The sequence below is a fragment of the Scyliorhinus canicula genome, chromosome 11 (genome assembly GCF_902713615.1).
Source record: "Scyliorhinus canicula chromosome 11, sScyCan1.1, whole genome shotgun sequence".
NCBI lineage: Eukaryota > Metazoa > Chordata > Chondrichthyes > Carcharhiniformes > Scyliorhinidae > Scyliorhinus > Scyliorhinus canicula.
In genome coordinates this window covers 14,113,702-14,137,157 of record NC_052156.1, presented here as the reverse complement: position 1 = coordinate 14,137,157, position 23,456 = coordinate 14,113,702, and the positions used below count along the sequence as shown (strand labels likewise).

The 23,456-nt window shown below is 41.9% G+C and overlaps 1 protein-coding gene across 5 annotated transcripts; it reads right to left on the bottom strand.

Moving 5' to 3' along the window:
- Positions 1 to 130: 130 nt before the first annotated feature.
- On the bottom strand, positions 131 to 23,370 carry LOC119973840 (uncharacterized protein C3orf62 homolog). 5 transcript variants are annotated; one of them, XM_038812313.1, is made up of 6 exons: positions 23,327 to 23,370; positions 22,000 to 23,201; positions 18,397 to 18,821; positions 11,630 to 11,733; positions 11,424 to 11,542; positions 994 to 1,080 (listed from the first exon to the last, which is right to left on the bottom strand). In XM_038812313.1, the coding sequence occupies exons 3-6, from the start codon at positions 18,810 to 18,812 to the stop codon at positions 1,027 to 1,029; spliced, it is 693 nt and encodes a 230-aa protein (XP_038668241.1). In that variant the 5' UTR covers positions 18,813 to 18,821; positions 22,000 to 23,201; positions 23,327 to 23,370; the 3' UTR covers positions 994 to 1,026. The 5 variants fall into 5 exon arrangements, with proteins under 5 accessions (XP_038668237.1, XP_038668239.1, XP_038668238.1 ...); XM_038812309.1 differs by lacking the exon at positions 11,424 to 11,542 and having other exon boundaries at positions 131 to 1,080; XM_038812311.1 differs by lacking the exon at positions 11,424 to 11,542 and having other exon boundaries at positions 131 to 1,080; positions 22,555 to 23,201.
- Between the last annotated feature and the right edge of the window lie 86 nt (positions 23,371 to 23,456).

Below are 23,456 nucleotides of genomic sequence, written 5' to 3'. Positions count from 1 at the left end.
AACTTGTTCTTGTGTTAGCATGAAATCTTAAGTTCCCGATTGAACATGTGTTTCCCGGCTAGGAATTAATTCTGTGCTTGGGAAATGACATCATAAGATCCAACATGTGTAAGCAACACTTTTTATTCCACAAAACTATTCATTTCGCATATGCAACTGTTTTACATATTTGCAATATTACATGACCTTTTATATATAGTGTATTTAATACATTTGTCCATGTTTTTAAATATAGGGGAGTGTCCGTTATCATACTGAGCTCGGACTACTTGTGTTGAAAACTGCGCCTTCTCGCTTACCTCATGTAACTGGACAACATAAAATAGTAAGGGACTTCTGAATGACTTGAGACGGTCCCTAGTTATCCTTCCAGAGTTGTGTAAATCATCAGTGTGGGTTGGCAATGACCTTCTGTACATAAGACAGGAAATCACAGCTCTCACTCCATAAAGGGATTGGAACCAAATGTATGTCTTCTGTTTCATCCTGAATGCCAAACACAGAACGGAATTGCGACTGTACTTAGGTATTTTTGATTTGTTGATTCTCACAGGCAGAGCATTAGTCAAGAGCAGAATGGTAATAATCATTTTTAATATCCTCACTCCAACATTCGCCAGGCCAGTTGTCCAAAAAAACATTTTTAAAAAAGTAATTGCTTCTGCAATTCATTTGGCATTTTCAGTTGATTTCCGTGCTCCTGTAAAAGGCTGAGAAAGAATCCCAACTGGAAGACAATTTGAAATAGTCTCTCCTAACTTCCAGACCATGCTCAGCATTTGGTGTTCCTTTTAACCAGTCACTTTATATATTTATATCTATCGATCTATAACTTTTTCAACAAGTTGTAATCCTCCTCCATGTCCAAGACAATATTAATCAAGTTGTCATCATCTGAGACTCTGTATTTCCCAATGTGTGGTTCTTTTTTTATTGGGCTATAGGGTGGATCTGCAAAGAATAGGGCCAGAGTGTCTTCTGCAGATACTGACCCAGCAGATTGAGAGGGAGATAGACAGGATTCGCTTAAAGGTTCCAGCTTTCCTGCCAAGGCTTCAAGTGTTCGAATACTGGTGCTTTCTTAAAATATAAGGCATTAGTTAAATATGGTAGAACAATTGTAAAATAAAGTAATCAAAGCTGCCTACTTAAATATCTGTAAACCAATAAGTATTTTCAAGGTGGGACAATCATATTTGTTGTACCAGAAAACAGTGGTTTAATTAAAACATATAATTCAAACTTAAAGTGAAAAGATTTTATTGTTTGATTTGTTAATACAGGTTAGTATGGATAGAACAATTAGATGTAAGCTAAAGTAATTATTAGAAACTTAGGGAAGGTTGGAAGTTGTCTTAATGGAACAGAGGTAGAGTGGATGTACTGTTCCAAGACTAAATGTTGAAGCTTTAAAAATTAAACATTAAGTTGTCTTAATTGAACAGAGGTAGAGCGGATGTACTGTTCCAAGACTAAACGTTGAAGCTTTCAAAATTAAACATTAAGTTGACTTAAGGGAACAGAGGTAGAGCGGATGTACTGTTCCAAGACTAAACGTTGAAGCTTTCAAAATTAAACATTAAGTTGTTAATTTATTACTGTTTAGTTTACATAACTAATAAACAGATAAAGTCATGGCAGGACATCTCAGTCCAGGCAATACACATTCTGTTCCATGTGAGAACACCAGGACGCAGGCCCTGGATAACCTCTTATTAAGCACGTGTCATTCACTGGAGGAGCTCATGCAGGGTTTCAGAGCTTGAGTAACAGCAGCTGGGGTCATTGCACGGTAACCACAAGGTTGAGAACTATGTGGACTGCATGTTTCTGGATGTTGTCACTCCGCTGATTGCGGCTATGCTAGCAGAGAACAAATGGGTGACTGCCAGGCAGTCAAAGTGAAACAAGGCAGGTAGTTAAGAAAGTCTCCAGAATGCATCTTGCTCTCCAACTAGTATTCATGGTGAGAGTGACGATTCATCAGGGAAATGCAGCCAGTGTCAAGTCCACAACTATCTATCTCAGTTGTACAGGGGCAGGAGGAAGGTTGGGAAATGGATAGAATTAGGAGATTGTACTGTTGGGAGAAAAGACAGGTGTTTCTGCTCCTACAGATGCAAATGAAGGGTGTTATGATAGCTCTCTGCTGCCAGGTTAAAGATGTCATTAAGTAGCTGCATAGCACTTTGAGAGGAGGAGGATGAACAGCTAATGGTTGTGGTCCATAATAATACCAACAATATAGGTAGAAAGGTGAATGATGTCCTGCAGAGGCAAGGTTTGGGGACCTAGGAAGGTGACAAGAAAGCAGGACCTGAAAGGTAGTAATCTTCAGATTAGTCCCAGTGCTATGTATCCGTGAGTATAAAATTAAGTGGATAGAAGATGATTGCATAGCTGGGGAAATGGTGCAGGAATAAGGGCTTTAGATTCCTTGGACATTGGGACCACTTCTTGGGAGGTAGAACCAATACAAATCATATAGCTTGGCACTTCAACAGAGCCTTACTGCTCACTCCTCTCTCTGCTGGTTCCAAACTGGCCAGCTCTATTTATGCAGGGCGTCTGCTAATGATTTCTCCACCCCCTCATTGGGGAAGCTCATACTCCCATAGGATTGTGGGATTGTCATTAGTCCCCAGCCAGTGGTAAGCAGGCAGGTTATAACAGTTTACAGTACATATACGTAAATGCACAGAGTGCGGATTGGGATGCAAGTGTAGATCACCTGGGAATATGATGTCATGGCTATATGAAAGGTTTTGCACTAAAAAAGGGAAGGATTCAGTACTAAATAATCATGAATACCAGGTAATTAGGCAAGATATGGGAGGAATGAAAGGAGGAGAGGTGGCAGTACTGATTAAGTAGTCTATTTTAGTACATGCAAGAGCTGATTTAAAAAAAAATAATTTTTTTTCTCACTGGTTAGGTCAGCATTTATTGCCCAGCCCTAGTTTTAAATTTTTTTTAGAGTACCCAATTATTTTTTCCCAATTAAGGGGCAATTTAGCATGGCCAATCCACCTACCCTGCACATCTTTGGGTTGTGGGGGTGAAACTCCACATGACAGTGACCCAGGGCCGGGATTTGAACCCAGGTCCTCAGCGCCACAGGCAGAAGTTCTAACCACTGTGCCACCATGCTGCCCCTTGTCCATCCCTAGTTGCCCTTCAGAAGGTGGTGGTGAGTTGCCTTCTTGAACCGCTGCAGTCCTTGAGGTGTAGGTATATCCACGGTGCTGTTAGGGAGGGTGTTTCAGGATGTTGCCCCAGCAACAGTGAAGGAACGGCGATATATTTCCAAGTCAGGTTGGTGAGTTACTTGGAGGGGAAACCCACGTGGTGAGGTTCCCAGTTATCTGCTGCTCTTGTCCTTCTAGATTGTAGTGGTCATGGGTTTGGAAGGTGCTGTCTAAGGAACCTTGGTGAGTTACTGCAGTGCATTTTGGTGGAAGGTTTGAATTTTTGTGGAAGGAGGAGCAATCAAGTGGGCTGCTTTGTCCTGGATGGTGTTGAGCTTCTTGAGTGTTGTTGGAACTGCACTCATCCAGACAAGTGGAGAATATCCTTTACATTCCTGACTTGTGCCTTGTAGATAGTGGACAGGCTTTGGGGGTCAGGAGGTGAGTTACTTGCTATAGTATTCTGTGCCTTTGACCTGCCCTGGTAGCCACAGTATTAATATGGCTAGTCCAGTTCAGTTTCTGATCAATGGTAACCACCAAGGTGTTGATTGTAGGAGATTCAGTGATGGTAATGCCATTGAATGTCAAGGGGTGGTGGTTAAATCCTCTCTTGTAGGAGGTGGTCATTGCCTGGCACTTGTGTGGCACAAATGTAACTTCCCACTTGTCAGCCCAAGATGAAATGAAAATGAAAATCGCTTATTGTCATGAGTAGGCTTCAATTAAGTTACAGTGAAAAGCCCCTAGTCGCCACACTCCGACGCCTGTTCGGGGAGGCTGTTACAGGAATCGAACCGTGCTGCTGGCCTGCTTTCAAAACCAGCGATTTTGCCCTGTGCTAAACAGCCCCTAGATTGGATATTGTCCAGGTCTTGCTGCATTTGGGCATGGACTGCTTCATTATCTGAGGAGTCATGAATGGGTGCTGAATGTTGTGCAATCATCAGCGCACATCCCCACTTCTGACCTTATGATGGAAGGGAGGTCATTGATGAAGCAACTGAAGATGGTTGGACTTAGGACACTACCCTGAAGAACTCCTGCAGTGATGTCCTGGAGCTGTGATGATTGACCTCCAATCACCACAACCATCTTCCTTTGTGCCAGGTATGACTCCAACCAATGGAGAGTTTTCCCCCTGATTCCTATTGACTCCGGTTTAGCTAGGGCATCTACCCTACACTAGCTAGGGCTCCTTGATGCCATCAATACTCGGTCAACTGCTGCCTTGATGTCAAGGGCAGTCACTCTCACCTCAGCTCTGGCATTCAGCTCTTTTGACCATGTTTGAACCAAGGCTGTAATGAGGTTAGGAGCTGAGTGACCCTGGCGGAACCCAAACTGAGCATCTGTGAGCAGGTTATTGCTGAGTAAGTGCCGCTTGATAGCACTGTTGATGACTTCTTCCATCACTTTGCTGATGATGGAGATTAGACTGATCGGGCGGTAATTGGCTGGGTTGGATTTGCCCTGTTCCTTGTGTACAGTACACGCCTGGGCAATTTTCCACATTGCAGGGTAGATGCCAGCATTGTAGCTGTACTGGAACAGCTTGGCTAGGGGTGCGACCAGTTTTGGAGCACAAATCTTCAGTACTATTGCCGGGATATTGTCAGGGCCCATAACCTTTGCAGTATCCAGTGCCTTCAACTGTTTTTTGATATCACATGGAGTGAATCCTATTGGCTGAAGACTGACATCTGTGATGCTGGCGACCTCCGGAGGAGACCGAGATGGATCATCTCCTGGCTGAATATTCTAGCTGAATATTGTTGCGAATGCCTCAGCCTTGCCTTTTGCACATATGTGCTAGGCTCCTCCATCATTGAGGATGGGGATATTTGTGGAGCCTCCTCCAGCAGTGAGTTGTTTAATTATCCAACACCATTCACGGCTAGATATGGCAGGACTGATGTGTTTGTTGTGCAATCGCATAGCTCTGTTTATTACTTGCTGCTTATGCTGTTTGGCACACAAGTAATCCTGTGTTGTAGCTTCACCAGGTTGATGCCTCATTTTTCAGTATGTCTAATGTTGCTTCTGGCATGCTCTCCTGCACTCTTCATTGAACCAGGGTTGATCCTTTGGCTTGGTGGTAATGGTAGAGTGGGGGATATGCCAGACCATGAGGTCACAGATTGTGGTTAAATACAATTCTGCAGCTGCTGATGGCTCACAGGGTCTTATGGATGCCCAGTCATGAGTTGCTAGATCTGTTTGAAGTCTAGCTCATTTAGCACGATGGTAGTGTTACATAACGCGATGGAGGGTATGCTCAATGTGAAGACAGGATGTAGTCTCCACAAGGACTGTGAGGTGGTCACTTCTACCGATACTATTATGGACAGATGAATCTGCAGCAGGCAGATTGGTGAGGATGAGGTCTGGTATGTTTTTCCCTCCTGTTGGTTCCCTCACCACCTGCTGCAGTGAAAGTATAGCAGCTATGTCCTTAAGGACCCGGCCAGCTCGGTCTGTGGTGGTACTACTGAGCCACTAAATCTTGGGGAGGTCAAGAACAGAATCTATTCGGTGAGAGCGCACAAACAATAACGGTACCAAACACTACTAGGTGTATTCTATAGGCCACCAATTAGTAGGAAAGGTAGAGAAACACATTTGGAGGGACATTACAAAGAGGTGCAAAAACAATAGAGTAGTGATAATGGGGTGCCTTTAGTTATCTTAATATAAACCGAGATAATGATTGTGTTAATGGTGCAGAGGGGTAAAAGATTTTGAGGTAGAATTTTGTAGCTTAGAAACAGCAGAGCCTCAACAGTGTGCATCATCTTGATCAGTAAAGATGGCAGAGTCTCTTGGAGAGCTTGTGATGTGTGTGGCATGCGAGATGTGGGAGGTTATGGATCCACAAGACATTCGGAACAATCATACCTGCAAGAAGTGCCAGAGGATAGCAGTCCTTAATCAACATGTGGCTGATTTGGACCAGCGACTCTCTTCACTGCTCACCATAGAAGAGGGAGAGGTTTCTGGAACAGTCATACCAGAGATTGATAGGCAAACAAGGAGGAGTGTAGGGATGACAGGAGACTAGGTGACCATTTGCCGAAAAGAGAAGAGACAGTAGGTTCAGGAAACCCAGGACTCCTTGGAGTTGTCTAACAGGTATGAAATTTCAGATGCCTATGAAGTTAGCAACATGACTGAATCAGGCATAGATGACTGGGGGGAAAACCATAGTACCATGGTGCCTGAGGCTACTCTGAGAAAAGAGAGAGAGGCTGGTAGGCAAATTAGAAAAGTGGTAGTAGTGGGTGACTCAATAGTTTGAGGGATAGACAGTAGCTTGCAGCCTAGATCGTGAGTCCCGTATAGTCTGTTGCCTCCCGGGCGCAAGGGTTCAGGACATAACGGATTAACTGGACAAACTTCTGGAAAGAGAGGGTAGGGTGACAACCAGAGGTTGTCGTTCATGTGTAAACCAACAACATGGGGGGGGGGGGGGGGGGGGGGTGCAGTTTTGAAGTCTTGCAGGACCAGTTTCAGGCGTTAGGGAGTAGGTTGACACGTATGGCAGGTTGGTTAGCAAATTCAAAATGTTTGCGATTGATGAATCCTTGGCAGCATGGATTAGAAGTTGGCTAAGGGATAGGAAACAGAGGAATGGTATAGATGGGCATTTCTCAGACTGGAGACGAGGTGAAAGTAATGTTTCCCAGTGCTCAATGTTGTGATCCTTGCTTTTACTGATTTATATAAATGATTTAGAAGTGGGTGTTTAGGGGCAAAATCTCTAAATTTGCAGATGATACTAAGCTAGGGGAATAGTAAATTGTGAAGATAACACTGATTGACTTCAGAGGGACATTGACAAGTTGACCAAATGGGCAGACACCTGGCAGATGAACTTCAATACAGCGAAATATGAGATAATGCATTTTGGTAGAAGAAACATGGGGAGACAATATAGGCTCAATGGCATAACTTTGAGGGGAGTACATAATTCTCTGAAGGTGGCCAGACAAGTTGAAATAGTTGTTAAGAAGGTTAATAGCATCCTTGGGTTTATAAAGAAGCATAGAGTATAAAAGCAATCAGGTGATGCTATACCTCTACAAATCATTGGTCAGACCACATTTGGAGTATTGTGTTCAGTTCTGGGCACTTTATTTAAGGAAACCCTGGAGAGAGTGCAGAGGAGATTTACTAGAATGATACCACGAATGAGGAATTTTAAATACAAGGAAAGATTGGAGAAATTGGGCTTGTTCTTCTTGGAGCAGAGACAGTTAAGAGGTGTTCAAAATTCTGAACAATTTTGACAGGGTAAAGATGGATATTCCGTTTCCACTAGTTGGTATGTCAGTGACTAGGGGTCACAATTTCAAGATGGTCAGCAAGAGAGCTGTGAGTGAGATGAGGAGAAACTTCAGAGAGTTGTAGGGTTTGGAATGTTTGGAATGCTGCCTTGGAGAATGGTGGATTCCATAAGGGGTTTCAAAAGAGAGCTGTATATATATTTGAAAGTGATAAATTTAGAGAACTACGAAGATAGGGCTGGGGAATGAGACTAGCTAGGTTGCAGACACGATAGGCCGAATGGCTCCTTCTGTTTTGTGGACCTTATCAGATTGAAAGGAAATTAAGTGAAGTGAATTATGTGGTAAAAACAGCAGATAGAAGGAAGATTCACCGAGTGTGTCATGTAAATATGCTTAAAAGGTACTTTTAAAGGGAAGGAGAGAAAAAGGAGGAGGTTTTGATGATTTTAACGCAAAGTGATGAACCAAATACAGATGGCTGCGAATTTGACATACCTCAAATTAAATTGAAAAACAAGGATGTTCTTAAAAAATTGGATAAATTGTTGAGTTACCTTCCAGAGGAAAAACAAACTGACTTGATTTATTGATATCACGTGGGCAAGTTTGTTGAGATAAATTTGGAAGTACTAAAATGGCTATACATGATGTAGATGTGGGAAATGCTGTTCCAATCAAACAACATCCATATAGACTTAACCCTTTAAAATTGGCACAGATTAACAAAGAGATTGAGAGTATACTTAAAAATGGCATAATTGAAGTGGGTTGCAGCCAATGGAGCTCACCCATAGTGACGGTACCCAACGGTTGTGTATGTACTATAGAAAGGTTAATGCAGTTACAAGAACGGACTCTTATCCTATCCCACATTTGGAAGATTGCATTGAGAAAGTGGGACAATCAGCTTTTATTTCCAAACTGGATTTACTTAAAGGTTACTGGCAGGTACCTTTATCCGAAAGGGCGAAGGAGATTTCAGCTTTTGTGACTCCAGATGGTATATACCAATTCAAGGTTATGCCATTTGGCATCAAAAATGCACCAGCCACATTTCAACGGATAACTAACAAAGTCGTTTCAGGATTACCCAATTGTGCGGTATACACATCGATGATCTGGTAATTTTCAGCCAGATATGGACAGAACATTTGAAACATCTGATGGAGTTATTAGATCGATTTCAGGAGGCTGGTGTGGTGATAAACCTAGCCAAAAGTGAATTTGGAAAAGCCCAAGTCACATTCCTTGGCCATACAATCGGACAGGGTTAAATGGTCCCACGGGATGTGAAAACAACAGTTATTGAGGTGTTTCTGATACCCTCAAGGCAGAGGGAAAAAATGTGATTTCTTGGCATGAGTGGATTTGATCGAGCATTGGTGAAAATTTTTTATAGCGTGGTTGCTCCACTGATGGACTTGCTGAAGAAACATCGAAAATTTCAATGGACAGCGGACTTTCAACAGGCATTTGCCGGCCTAAAAGCTGTGATAACCAATGCTCTTGTGTTGGAGAATTACAAGGGACTCTGTGATCAGATTGAACTAAAATATCTGACTTTAAAGAGAAATGCCACGGCGTAGAGAAATGGATGGATCGTGCAGAGACCTTCTTGTTCAAAGAGACTATTAATCGAGAAGGATTTCAGTTGGAGGAAGAAGAAAAATATACCTGTTTGCGTGTGTTTTTTTTAAAACGAAAAAGTATATTTACTGTATGCATTTGTTAAAGGTTAGTGAAAAGGTGAAAAATGAAACCATCTTGAAGTTGATGGTTTATTTTTTTTTCTTGGGGGGAGGTGTAATGTGAGAGTATCTTTAAGAAATGGGTGTTTAAGAAACATACCTTTAAGAAATGGGTGTTTATCAGTGATGTTAGAGTGTGGGCGGAGCTGGGCTGTCTGTCAGCTTTTTATTTTCGTTTTAGGTTGTTTGCTGTAGGGTGTGTTTTAGTTTCGTTTTCAGTGTTGGAGCTGAAGCCAGACCATGCAGGTGTACTGCTGTTCTCTCTGCCATCAAAAGACTATCTCTTGATCATTTGGTGAATTCAGAATTATAAATGTTCTCAGTAGTGAATGTAAACCTAATGTGCTTCTGTTAAAAGGTGTTTATTTTGTCTTCTGGATGTTGTTTGGGAAGTTATTAAGGATTACTTAGTATTGTATTCTTTGGGGTTTGTATTTGAATTGATGGTTGCTAAGATGTTCACTGTATGTTTTGAAAAGGTTAACTTGAGTTCACAGAATAAACATTCTTTTGCTTTAAAAAATACTTTTCCATTTCTGCTGTACCACACCTGTACAGTGGGCCGTGTGCTCCCCATACCACAATCTATTAAAAGTTGTGGGTCAGGTGAACTCCATGATACGCTTTGGGGTTCTCTAAACCCTGGCCCATAACGCCAGGTACCAGTGTCCACTGTCAAATGAATAGAAACCTCTCAGTGGAGAACTCTGGTCTGTCAGAGTTTTCCACTACATGATTGACACTGGATGACAATGCAGCAGGCAACCCTGTGGTGCAATGATGGACCTTCCATCAACATGGGTTACTGAGACGCAGACCGAGGAGCTGAAGCGAAAGTGGGAGGAGGAGCTGGGAGGAGTGATAGAGGATGGTCTATGGATGGACGCGTTGAGTAGAGTCAACGCATACGCAACATGTGCCAGGCTCAGCCTGATACAATTTAAGGTCGTTCACCTGGCTCACATGACAGTGGCCCGGATAAGCAGATTCTTTGGGATGGAAGACAGGTGTGCAAAACGTGCTGGAGGACCAGCGAACCATGTCCACATGTTCTGGGCATGTCCGAAGCTTAGGGGATTTTCGCAGGGGTTTGCAGATGTCATGTCCGCAGTGCTAAAAACAAGGGTGGCGCTGAGTCCAGAGGTGGCGATTTTCGGCGTGTCGGAAGACCCAGGAATCCAGGAGGCAGACGTTCTAGCCTTTGCTTTCCTGGTAGCACGGAGACGGATACTATTAGCTTGGAGGGACTCAAAGCCCCCGAAATCGGAGACCTGGCTATCGGACATGGCTAGCTTTCTCTGTTTGGAGAAAATCAAGTTTGCCTTGAGAGGGTCCCTGTTAGGGTTCGCCCGGAGGTGGCAACCGTTCGTCGACTTCTTCGTGGAAAATTAATTGTCAGCAGAAGTGGGGGGGGGGGGGGGGGGCTTAGTTTAGCTTAGAGTAGGGGGTTAATAAAGGTGGGACCTGTTAGGGAGGGAGACGGCTTTTGCACTTTTGCGCATGTTTATAGTTTCATGTACATTGTTTATTGTGTTGTAATAATGCCAAAAAATAACTTAGTAAAATGTTTATTAAATAAAAACATGGGTTAGTGGCGGGCGGCACAGTAGCGCTGTGGTTAGCACTGCTGCCTCATGGCGCTGAGGACCCAGATTCAATCCCGGCTCTGGGTCACTGTCCATATGGAGTTTGCACATTCCTTCCATGCCTGCGTGGGTCTCACCCCCACAAACCAAAAAGATGTGCAGGGTAGGTGAATTGGCCCCGCTAAATTGCCCCTAATTGGGGAAAAAAAAAAATTGGGTACTCTAGAATGGCATGGCTGGGGGGATAAGTGACAATATGAATTTCTGTGATTGCAGAAGAGAGCACATAGCAGCAGAGAAAGGCAACAGATTGGAGGAGGTCTGCCATTTCTCACTGTACTGATTGACAGAAGAGAAGGTATTGTAACTAGACAGCTAGGAAGCAGGGCAGATGTGGAGCCCCGGGACAGTGAGTAGCCTAATGGAAGAGGTCATTAACCCTTCAAGTGAGCAATAACTAGTGCTCTTGTGCTCATCATTGAACTCCAGGGAGCTCCAGTTGAAGGGTAGTCAGAAGGAGGTGCTGGAATGCACAATTCCCACACATTGCTCGTCTCTCACAAGTCAATTAGAAGATAAAGCAGCAGCCATGCTGGTGAAAGTATTTTGCACCTCAGAGGAGGAGGAAACATCTGAGGAGGCAGCATCACAACATCCCAGTGCACTCTCCACCAGTGGAGATACTCTCATGTCAATGGGTGTTGAAGTGGGCTTAGGAATGGCAGCATCATCTGGTGAGCACAAAACAAACAATATTTAAATAATTTCAATGCATGTAACTTAAATAATGCAGCAGTTCTGCAATAAACAAATATTACCTATAACTTCCAGAAGATTTTTTGTCAGTTCTTCACATGAATTGCTCGGAGAACTATTTTCCTGTGCTTCTAGACAGGTATAATTGTTGGTTTCTTGTGAAGGACTTGAGAAAAGGGAAATGCAATTTTTTAAAATTTAAAATAAAATATAAGAAAAATAATAATTTGAGTTCCTAAAATTTGGTTTCTGCCTTGCCCACAGCACTGAGACTGCACTAATTAAGATCACAAAAAGCAGGCTGAATTTTCCCAGCTCTTTGGAGACAGGCTATGAGGTGGACATGCTGGCAACATAGCAACGGAAAGGCTTCAGGAGGGGAGCCTGATGTCTTTCTTCCATCATAGCATATTACCAATGGTGGGAACATTAGTGGCACAGTGGCACTTGAGTGCTCAATTAAAAGTCACTTCCTGGGGGCAGCACAGTGGCGCAGTGGTTAGCACTGCTGCCTACAGCACTGAGGACCTGGGTTCGATCCCGGCCCTGAGTCACTGTCCGTGTGGAGTTTGCACATTCTCCCTGTGTCTGCGTGGGATTCACCCTCACAACCCATAGATTTGCAGGTTAGGTAAATTGCCCCAAAATTGGGAAAGAAATAATTGGATACTCTAAATTAAACAAAAAAGCCACTTCCCACTGCCATGGGAATATAGCCTGTATCAGAGGGCCCAATGCCCATATGGAAAGAATTCCAGGTAAACTGCTTCCCGGTAGACTCTTTGCTGGTTTTCTGGGGTAGGGATGTGCTTTCCTTGATGGATGCTCCTTGGTCCATGTGGTGGCTGCCCCCCCCTGCCTGAGTTGCAAACATTGCAAGTCTGATTATCAGGGATTGCTTGTGGGTGCTGGCTTGGATAGATTGAATAGGTTTATTGAAAAATCATCATGACTGCAGTTGCTGAACTGTGATACTATTACAAATAAAACAAGTATAGTTATACATTAAAACTAAAATAAAGTATAAAATAATAAAATGATTTCACAGTTATGATCATTTCAGCAAACAAATAATTATAATACATTGCAAAATGCAAGTCTTAATTTACAGAATAAAAATTAAAGGTCTACTGCACTCTGCATTAAAGTCCATTGCTCATATGTTGCCATTCTCAGGAATTCTACAAGCTTTTGAGGCACTGAGGTGACCCCTCCCTTGTTCTGTAGACTTAACGGAGACCACCGCTAGCTGCATTGCTGCCAAGGCTGCAGAGTTGCCAATCTTCTGGTTGGACAGCAGCTCTACGGGAGAGGAGGGTTTTTCATCTTCAATTCGATGGTGGCCCCGACAAAATGCTGCTTATAGGGTCCTATCGTTTGTCAGAGTGAAGTCAGCTCCGCTTTTACCCTGGCAAGAGGAATTATTCAGAAAGGGGCGTGTCGGCACCAGATTATGCCTGAGTGAGAAATTGGGGAATTTGGTTCAAGTGGGAATTTTCCGGTGGGAATATCGTGCCCAAGGGGAAAGAGGCTCTCCCTTTTTCTACTTTTTCTTCAGCCTCCTGTGGTTGGTGAATTTCTTTCCTTGTCTCCAAGTGAACTTTCTATTACTTGTGTAAATATTAACTAATTGATTAAATAAATAAGGTTGGACAGAAAATACCAGGCTGCTGGTGTGCTGAGATTGCTGCATGTGGGAATCTGTGAAATGCATTGTAATCCTAGACAACCATTTCTGCAGGAAGTGCTTGCAGTTTAGGCAACTTTGGCTCTGAGTTGCTGAGCTGGAGTCTGAGTTGTGGACATTGTGAGGTGTTAGGGAGGGAGTGAATTATCTAGACACTTTGTTCCAGGAGGCTTAGGTTAGGTAGAATCTCAGTGTTGGTCAGTGGTCAGGACAGGAGGATGTGACTGTTAGTCAGGCAGGGAAGGGGAACCAGCATTTAGTGCTGCAGGAGGCTTAGCCTCCTCCTTGTCCAAAAGGTGTGAGGTGCTTTATACCTGTGTGGACGAAAAGAAGCATTGCAAGGTGGATGAACGGACTGACCATGACAACATGAAGAAGGATGCCATTTAAGTGGAGGGAGCAAAGAAAAATGTAATAATTATAGGAAACAGTATAGTTAGGGGGATAGATACTATACTGTGCGCTGCTGTTGAGTGCGTAAGCCCAGATGGTGCCAGGGTTTGGGTGCCAGGGTTTGGGTATCTTCAGGGCTGGAGAGGAACTTGCAGCAGGAGGGACAGGATGCAGTGGTTGTACTCCATATAGGTACCAATTGTGATGAATTAGGAATTTAAGGTATATATTGTATTATATATGATGCAGTAATGGTTAAAAACCTGGGTTAGTGTGTGTATGATTGCTGCAGTAATGTTTTTAAAGATACTGGTTTAACTAAAGAAGTAGAGAGGACTTTAAACTAACTAGAGGGGGAAGGGATGATTGAATAAATTATAAGGAAACGACAGGGCAATAGATCAAGGTAGCAATAAAGGTAATGATAATCAAAATATGGTAGGAAGGGACAGTGATTGAAAACCTAAGAATGTGCCGGCAGATAGGGCTAGAGTTTACAAAAACAGTAAAAACAAAACCTGAAATAATCACTCTCTATCTGAATGCCTGCAGCATTAGAAATAAAACATATGAATTGACAACTCAAATAGAAAATCTTTTGTATGACCTGATAGTCATTACAGAGACATGGCTACAAGGAAACAAAAGGTGGGACCTGAATATCCAAAATATGTGATATTCATGAAGGACAGGAAGATGGGAAATGGTGGTGGGTAGCTTTGTTAATTAAAGAGGGTATTAGTACTGCAGTGAGAAATTATCTAGTTCGAAAGATCAAGATATACAATCAGTTTGATTGGAACTAAGAAAACAGCAGGGGGCAGAAAGTATTGGTGGGGATTGTTTATACGCCACCATACAGTAATGGTAATATAAGTCACAGTATAAATCAAGAAATTAGAGGTTTGTATAACAATAGTAATCATGGGCAATTTCTTTTTTGATGAATTTAAAGTACCCAATTCATTTTATTTTGTCCAATTAAGGAGCAATTTAGCGTGACCAATCCACCTACCTTGCACATCCTTGGGTTGTGGGAGTGAGATCCATGCAGACATGGGGAAAATGTGCAAACTCCACAAGGACAGTGACCCAGGGCTGGGATTGAACCCCGGGGTTCTTAGTGCCATGAGGTAAATCATGAGCAATTTCAACGTACCTATAGACTAAATAAACAAAAATTAGTGCTAATATTGTGGATGATGAATTATTGCAATGCATGCAATGTGGTTTTCTAGAACAATACATTGAGGAACCAACTAGGGAGCTATTGTTATATCTAGTATTGTGCAGTGAAAAGGGGCTAAATCATAATCTTATTGTAAATGTGCCTTTAGGAAAGAATGATCATAATATGATAGTATTTTACATGAAGTTTGAAAGTGATGTAGTTCAATAAGAAACAAGGGTTTTAAGTCTAAACAAAGGAAACTATGAAGGTATGAGAAACAAATTGGCTATGGTATACTGGGAAACTATGTTAAAAGGCATGACAGGAACTGGCTAACATTTAAATCATTAATACATGGTTTACAACATAATTATATTCTCTAGACACAAAACCCAGTAAGGAAAGTGTTCCAATCATGGGTAATGAAAGAAATCAAAGATTCCATTAGCTCAAAGGAAGAGGTACATGAAATTGTACATGAAAGCCGAAGAATTGGGAGCATTTTAGAATTCTGCAAAGGAGAACCAAAAAAGGTTAAGAAGGAGAAACTGGAAAATGAGAGTAAACTAACGAAAAACATAAAAACAGACTGTAAAAGATTCTATAGCAAAAACAAATGTGGATCCATTGCAAGTGAAGTCAGGTGAATTTGTAAAGAGAAGTAAGGAAATGACAGAGAAACTAAACAAGTACTTTGTGTCTGTCTTCACAGAAGAAAATACTAAAAATCTCCTAAAAATAAGTGAATCAAGGGACTATTGTAAACAACGAACTGCAAGATATTAATATTAGTAAAACTAACTAGTACTACAGAAATTAAGGGAATTAAAGTACATAAATCCTCTGGATCTAATGATCTGCAGCCCAGAATGTTGAATGGCTTCATTGGTGATCATCTTTCAAAATTCTAAAGATTCTGGAATGCTTCCTGCAGATTAGAAAGGTGGCAAATGCAACCCCACTGTTTATGAGGGAGAGAGAAAACTGGGAACTACAGACCTGATAGCCTGACATTAGTAGTGGGGTAAATGCTCAATTCTTAATAAAGAATGTGATACAGGACACTTGGAAAATAATGGTAGGATTGGGTAGAGTCAACATGGATCTATGAGAGGGAAATCATTTTTAACAAATCTGTTGGAGTTTTGTGAGAATGTAACTAGCATATTAGATAAGGGGAACCAGTGGATCTGATATATTTAGATTTTCAGCAAGGTTTTGATAAAATTTGGAGAAATGTGAGGTTTCTGCTTTAGTAGGAAATACAAAACTGCAGATTTTTTTAAATGGTGAGAGGCTTGGAAGCGACTTATGTGTCCTTGTTCATGAGTCACTGAAAGCTAACATGCAGGTACTTTAAGCAATGAAGAAGGCAAATGATATGTTGGCCTTTATTACAAGATGATTTGAATATTGGGTAAAGATGCCTTACTGCAATTGTAAAGACCCTGGTGAGACTGCACCTGGATTTGTGTGTGCAGTTTTGGTCTCCTTACCAAAGGAAAGATTATATAATAATCTTTATTAGTGTCACAAGTAGGTGTACATTAACACTGCAATGAAGTTACTGTGAAAATCTCCTAGTCGCTGTGCACACTCTGGCGCCTATTCGTGTACTCTGAGGGAGAATTCAGAATGTCCAATTCACCTAACAAGCATGTTTTCCATAACTTGTGGGAGGAACCGGAGTGCCCGGAGGAAACCCACGCAGACACAGGGAGAACATGCAGACTCCACACGGACAGTAACCCAAGCCGGAAATCGAACCTGGGACCCTGATGCTATGAAGCAACAGTGCTAACCAATGTGCTACGTGCCGCCCATACTTGCCATAGAGGAAGTGCAACAAAAGTTCACTAAATTAATTTCTTGAATGGACGATTTGTCCTATAAGGATAGATTAAATAGATTGCGCCTTTATTCACTGGAGTTCAGAAGAATCAGATGTTGTCTCATTCAAACATACAAAATTCTTACACAGCTAGACAGGTTAGGTGCAGAAACCGTGTTTTACTTGGCTGGGTATTCTTGAATCAAGAGACACAGTCTCAGAATAAGGGACAAACCAGTTAGAACTGAAATAAGGAGGAATTGTTTTACTCAGAGGGTGATGGATTGCGGATCTTTGGAATTCTCTGCCCCAGAGGTCTGCAGGGGTCAGTCATTGAGCATTCTCACGACTGGGATTGATGGATTTCTATACAGGGAAAACCTCGAGCAACAGGGGATAGTCCTGGAAAATGTTATTGAAGTAAAATAATAGTCATTATCTCATTGAATGCAGAGCAGGCTCAAACAGCTAAATAGCCTTTTCCTGCTCCTATATTGTACGTTCGTAAGTTCAGAGCTGTCAAAATACAGCCAAATATCTTGTGTGCAAAGATAATTGCATGACTTTCTTTATCCCCTTGAAATTCTGCTGCCTTTCTCATCATTGGCCAGTCCATCCTCTTTGACTTCTCTCCTTGGTCCACCACCAAGACACTGCTCTTTTCTAGTTTCACTCTTATTTACCATGGGTTCTCCATTGTTGCCAGTGGCTTTGCCTCCTAGCTCACAGTGACCACTAGTGCTTCTAGTGCTCGTTCCTCTCTTTTTACTAACCACATGCTACCCTTCAGAGATATCTGGAAATATGGAAGCAGCTTTCACATTTATGTTGATGACTCGGAGCTCTACTTTACTGTCTCCTCCATGGACCTAAAAGTTATTGCCATACTTCCAAAATGCCTGACTGATATCAGGACCTGCATGAGCCAAAAACTCCTTTTGCTGAATATCATCATAATCAAGGTAATCCTATTATCTGTGCTTCTTGGCCTTGACTCAATCTACTTATCTTACTGCCATTTCAACTGTCTACTTTCAGAAGGTGGGACCTTGGCATTGTGCTTGACTCCACACTCACCTCCTTTCAATCATCTGTTACTTTATGAAGATTGCTTTATTCTATGTCCATGACATTGCCCACATCTTTTTCTTCCATTGCGGAAACCCTAGTTCATACCTTCATCACTTTAAGGTTTGAAAGCCCTAATGTTTTAATGGTTCTCTTCCCATCTCGATTTTTTGAGAAACTGAACTACTGCACAGCATTACACCTTGTGTTCTTCGGGAAAGAAAAGACCAACATTCCATAGAACCACTGTACTTTCAAAGTTTGATAAGAGTCGTCATGTTTCAGTATGTTAATTTCAAAATTCCCTTGTTTTCAATCTCTTCGTGGCACCACCTCACTTCACTCTTACAAGCTCACCTTGGTCCTTTAATACAGGACTTCTAACCTCTTGTCTCTCCAGTCTATCCCGGGCAACAACTTATTTATTGCAAATGTACCCGCCAGAGCTTTCTAACCAAGTCTATTCAGTTCCTTCCACATTGTTGTCCTCCTCCTTGATTTCAAAAACCTTCTATTTCCTATCCTAGGCATTTGTTTACTGCCCTTTCCCCATTCTATCCCTTTTCCTCTGTTTTGTAAAGTGTTTTGAGACATCTTCCTGCATCTGAGGACTATTAAAAGGGAAGATGTATAATCAATGTTGGAAACTTACACAATTCCTAGATTAGCTATTCAGTACCTGATGTATTCTTGTGTAAAGTTATCTGTGTTCTCACACCCATTCTCAAAGGGACCATCAGGCACTGGAACATTAGCATTTACAACAAAGCTTTCCGCATTTCCAAAAACAAGCCGCTTTACTTTAAATGAAATATTATTGCAATCCATCAAGGCAAGTTCTGCAGGCACACAGTAATATGGTCCTCTCTCAGAGAATACTTGCAGAACTGGCTGTGTAAGATGTGGCGAATTGAAAGATGGATACATTCTAGCAATGGGATGGTTAATGAATGCACCAGTGTTTGGTTGCAGTAACCTTCCTGACTCAAGCCACTCGGAGTCTGAAGAGAACACGGGAGATACAATGTTGTCCTCCAGAGCTCGGTCCAGAGCTGCTGCTAGGTCCTCCCTGCACTGTTTCAGTTTCTCAGACATTTTATTTCACTGCATGGAAAAGCATAACAACAAAATCTAGTTTACTACTTAGCATTAGAAACACATACAAAAGTAATGTGAAACTACAGGAAAATAGTAACAAAATTTAAATTGATTAGTAATATTTTAACTGGTGTAAACAAAAACTATCAACACACTATCAATGTTCATATGAGAACTGTTGTAATTTCTGATACTTCCTCAACTTAATTAAGTCACATAAACTTAAATTGTTCTGCATTAAATTGTGGTTTTAAAATCAAAAGGATCACAGACAATAAAAATCAATAATAATCTCTAAAACTGAAACAGTGATTCTCATGAGTCACGATAATATTTATCTCTTCTTTTGCACCCCCTTTGCCCAGACTCTGTCTCTTCCACAAAATACAGAAGGAATATGAATAATATGACATGGTTACAATTATTAAGTTGGCTTTGTCATAGCACAAGTAGTTGAAGTGATAAGAAATATGAATGAGGAGCCAGAATAATCATGGAGCAAGCGAGCATGTGCTTGAAACTGTCATTGAACACAAGTATAATACAATACTACATTTGCTTTACACTGCTGAGTCACCTTTGGTAGTGGTAGAACAATAAATTGAACAAATCTGCTCCCTCTTGAGGTTTCATTACTGATTTAAAAGGATGGTTACTATGAGCACATTTCGATGCAGGTCTGACCAAATGACAATGTAAGATTTACACGAAGAAGCAGAAACACCCTGAAAATTCACAGGATCATTTATATTAATCCTGGGTCACAGAGGGGCAATTCCATCTGCAGTGCAGATCCTACCAGAGAGCACAAGGTCAACTAGTTTAAATACCCATTGGCATTCCAGTAGTGCAGCTCCTGTGTAACATCTGAGCACTCTGTTAGAACGTGTGGAAATTTGTTTGGCGTGCTTTTAAAAAAGCTGGAAGTGATTAAATTAACTGGGCTGCAGCCATAAGTACCCGATATATTGAAAGATTGAGGTAATTGTTAGGGATATACCATAGATAGCTCACCTAAGAAAATGAGACCTTGGCAGAAACTTACAAAGATGTAAACAGGGCATGCAAAAGCAAGAGTGACTTGGTACCACCACTACTGACCATTCTGAGTCCTCAAGAATATACCTGATAGAGTGGGTCTGTGGCAGGTGGCGAGAGAATCAGAAAGAGGAAAAAACCTACTTGACCATGTTCTCACCAATCTACCTATCACACATACATCTGTCCATGACAGTATTAGTATGAGTGACCACCGCAAAGTTCTTGTGGAAGCTAAGTCCTGTTTTCACTTTGATGATGTTGTCCATCATGTTGTGTGGCACTACAAATGTAACGAATGGGATAGATTTTGATATACCTAGCAACTGAAAATTGGGTATCCATGAGGTGTTTAAAAAATATTCAAAGACTCTGCTTCTACCACCTTTTCAGGAAGAGAATTCCAAAGACCCACGACCCTTTGAGAGAAGAAATGTTGTCTCATCTCCGTTTCAAACACTGATTTTAAACACTGACTTCTAGTTCCATATTTTTTACAAGAAACATCCTCTCCACATCCATCCTGTCAAGGATTTTATATATTTCAGTCAAGTCACCTCCACCTCTTCTTCTAAACGCCGGTGGATAAGGTGGATAAGGGGCTGGTTTAGCTCACTCAGCTAAATCGCTGGCTTTTAAAGCAGACCAAGCAGGCCAGCAGCACAGTTCGATTCCCGTACCAGCCTCCCCGGACAGGCGCCGGAATGTGGCGACTAGGGGCTTTTCACAGTAACTTCATTGAAGCCTACTCGTGACAATAAGCGATTTTCATTCATTTTCAAAAGCTTAAAATTTCTGTGAACTGCTTCCAATACATTTACTTCCTTAAATAAGATGACCAATACTGTACACACTACTCCAGATGAGGTTGCACTAGTGTTCTATACAATTGAAGCCTAACCTCCCTTCTTTTATATTCAATTCCCTCGCCCATTCTATTAGCTTTCCTAATTACTTCCTGCATCTGCATACTAGCCTTTGCAATTCATGCACTGAGACACCCTCTGCATTTCAAGCTCTGCAATCTCTCCCCATTTAGATAATTGCTTCTCTTTTACCCTTCCTGACCAATTGGGCAATTTCATATTTGCCCACATTATACTCCATTTGCTAGATCTTTGCTCACTCACCTAACCTATCTATGTTCCTGTGTAGCCTCTTTATCTCCTTTTGACAACTTTCCTACATATTTTTATGTCATCAGTAAATTTCACAACCATTACATCCATCCGTTCATTCAAGTCACTTATATAAATTGTAAAGAGGTCCCAGCACTGATCCCTGTGGCACAGCACTCATTACATCTTGCTAACCTCAAAAATACCTATTTATACTTACTCTCTGCTATCTGTTAGCCAAACAATCTTCTATCCATGTCAATACATTACCCCAATATCATAAGTTTTTATTTTCCACAATAACCTTTGATGTGGCACCTTATGAAAACCCAAGTACAGTACATCCACAGCACTTGTTACTTCCTCAAAGAAATCCAGTCAACTGGTTAAATATGATTTCCCTTTCACAAAATATTTTATAGCCTGTGACATGTGAAATAAGACTAAGCTGCCCGGTAGAAGTTTGAGAGTAGCAACTGGCATTGCCTCCCTTGCAGGAACAAGGGGATATCCTGATCCCATGAAGCTTTTTGAACCCGAGTAGACAATCACCTCTCATGACACCAACCCTTAGACTGCACCTAAGAGAAGCACTATAACAGGAGAAAACAAGGCATATTTTCACACCCAGGATAAGCAAAACATGATGAAGGAATAGAACAGCTCGTGCTCACTTTTGAATTGCTTTTGAGAAAGATTGTGTGTCTGTTTTTGACTTAAACGTGCATTGTCATATTGGACCAAAGGGGACTGATGTAATGTTCTAGGATGGGTACTGAGTTGAAACAGATATAATTTTTGTGAGAGTGGGGCAAAGCAGTAATGGTAATGATTAAATGGTTAAACTTATCTAAACAGGTGAGACTCTTTCACTGATAAAATGAGTTAAAATTCTTCTTGCAGCTGTCACTGCGGAGTCCTCTGAACATTCTGTTCCATGTTGCTCTGCTTCTAAAACAGCTAAGGCTACTTCCCCAAGGTTTTCAATGTCCACATATTTTTGGATGGCAAAGCTGTGAAGGCCATACCTAGCTGCAGGATGTATGATTTGGAGCATATTGCAAAGTTCCACCTCATATATTAATGCAGGAAAAGCACCCTTTAAGACTAGATGGTCTTCTCAAAGATCACACTGTTAGATGCATGTGACAAGTTTGAATGCTCCACAGCTGCTGTTATTGCAAATCTTCAAAGGAGCATTATCAATGTTAGCAGGATTATGCTTTGTCATCCACAAACCATTCTCTTATTTTACTATCTTCCTTGAAGAGTTTAAAGAGGGCAGAACCCCTGAGGATCAATGCATCATGGCAACTTCCGGAAATGGGCCATTCACATGAACGTTTCTTTAAATGTGTGCATTCAGTAAATTCTGCTCTTTGGTGAGGAAACATGGAGGGGACAATGATAAGGGATATGCAATGATATGTGGGTGCCCGATATTAGAACTTGCAATTTAACTTATCCAATAACATGATGAAACTGAATGGTCCCATCATGCTGCCACCACCTTGCTCTCATGTCAAACTGGATCAATTTCTCAGCTCTTTTAAAAAGAATGGCAGTTGCACGATTTCACTGACCACAGATGTTACTGCACAAATGCCCTGTGGCTGCTTGAAATGAGTCACTGGCAGTGAAATTCCCCAACAGGCCTTCTTCTTGTTGGGGATGAATTATGTCCCCTTCTGTGTTCTGCCTCTCATGCAAGTTTCTCTTGCAACAGGGTTAAGTGAACTCGGTAAAGGCTAACAAAGGCCCTCCAGATTACATCAGATATTTTTAGATCCAGTGGCATCGTCCTGTTAATGTGAAAAAGGTTTTAATGTTCTTCATCCAAGTAATTGCTGGTCAGCAGGATAGCAAATGCAGTGTGGAGCTTTAATTGTACTGAGGTAAAGGGAGGGTGGCCAATATGTACCATGCCCCCCACCCTCATCATATAAAATCATACAGCGCGAGGCCATAGGGCATACTGTGTCTTTACTCGTTCCCTGAAAGAGTTATCCTATTAGTCCCCACTTGCCTAATATTTCCCCACGTCTGGAGCACCTTTCACGGCCTCAAGGCGTCTCAAAGTGCTTTACAGCCAAGGTGAACACTGTCAATGCAGGAAACTGGGGGGGGGGGGGGTGGTGACAACCAATTTGCGGGCATGAAGCTCCCAGATCATCCGGGGACAAAATGTTATCCAGAGAACTGAGGCTCCCAGGCGCGAATGCTTCTTGATCTAGATGAAAATTAAAAAAAATATATATTTAAGATCAGTACAACTTTACAGCTAAAAATATATCCGGGGTGGGGGTAGAGGGAATTTATTTGACATTCCCTCGGGGGTTGGCACCAGTTACTCACCGGCCCCTCGGTTGGGCGAGTGCGCTCGAGCGTTTGAAGCTCGCGCGCGCGCGGAGGGTAACGGTCACCGGCACGCGGGGGGCGGGATAACGGTCACCGGCGCGCGGGGGCGGGGTAACGGTCACCGGCT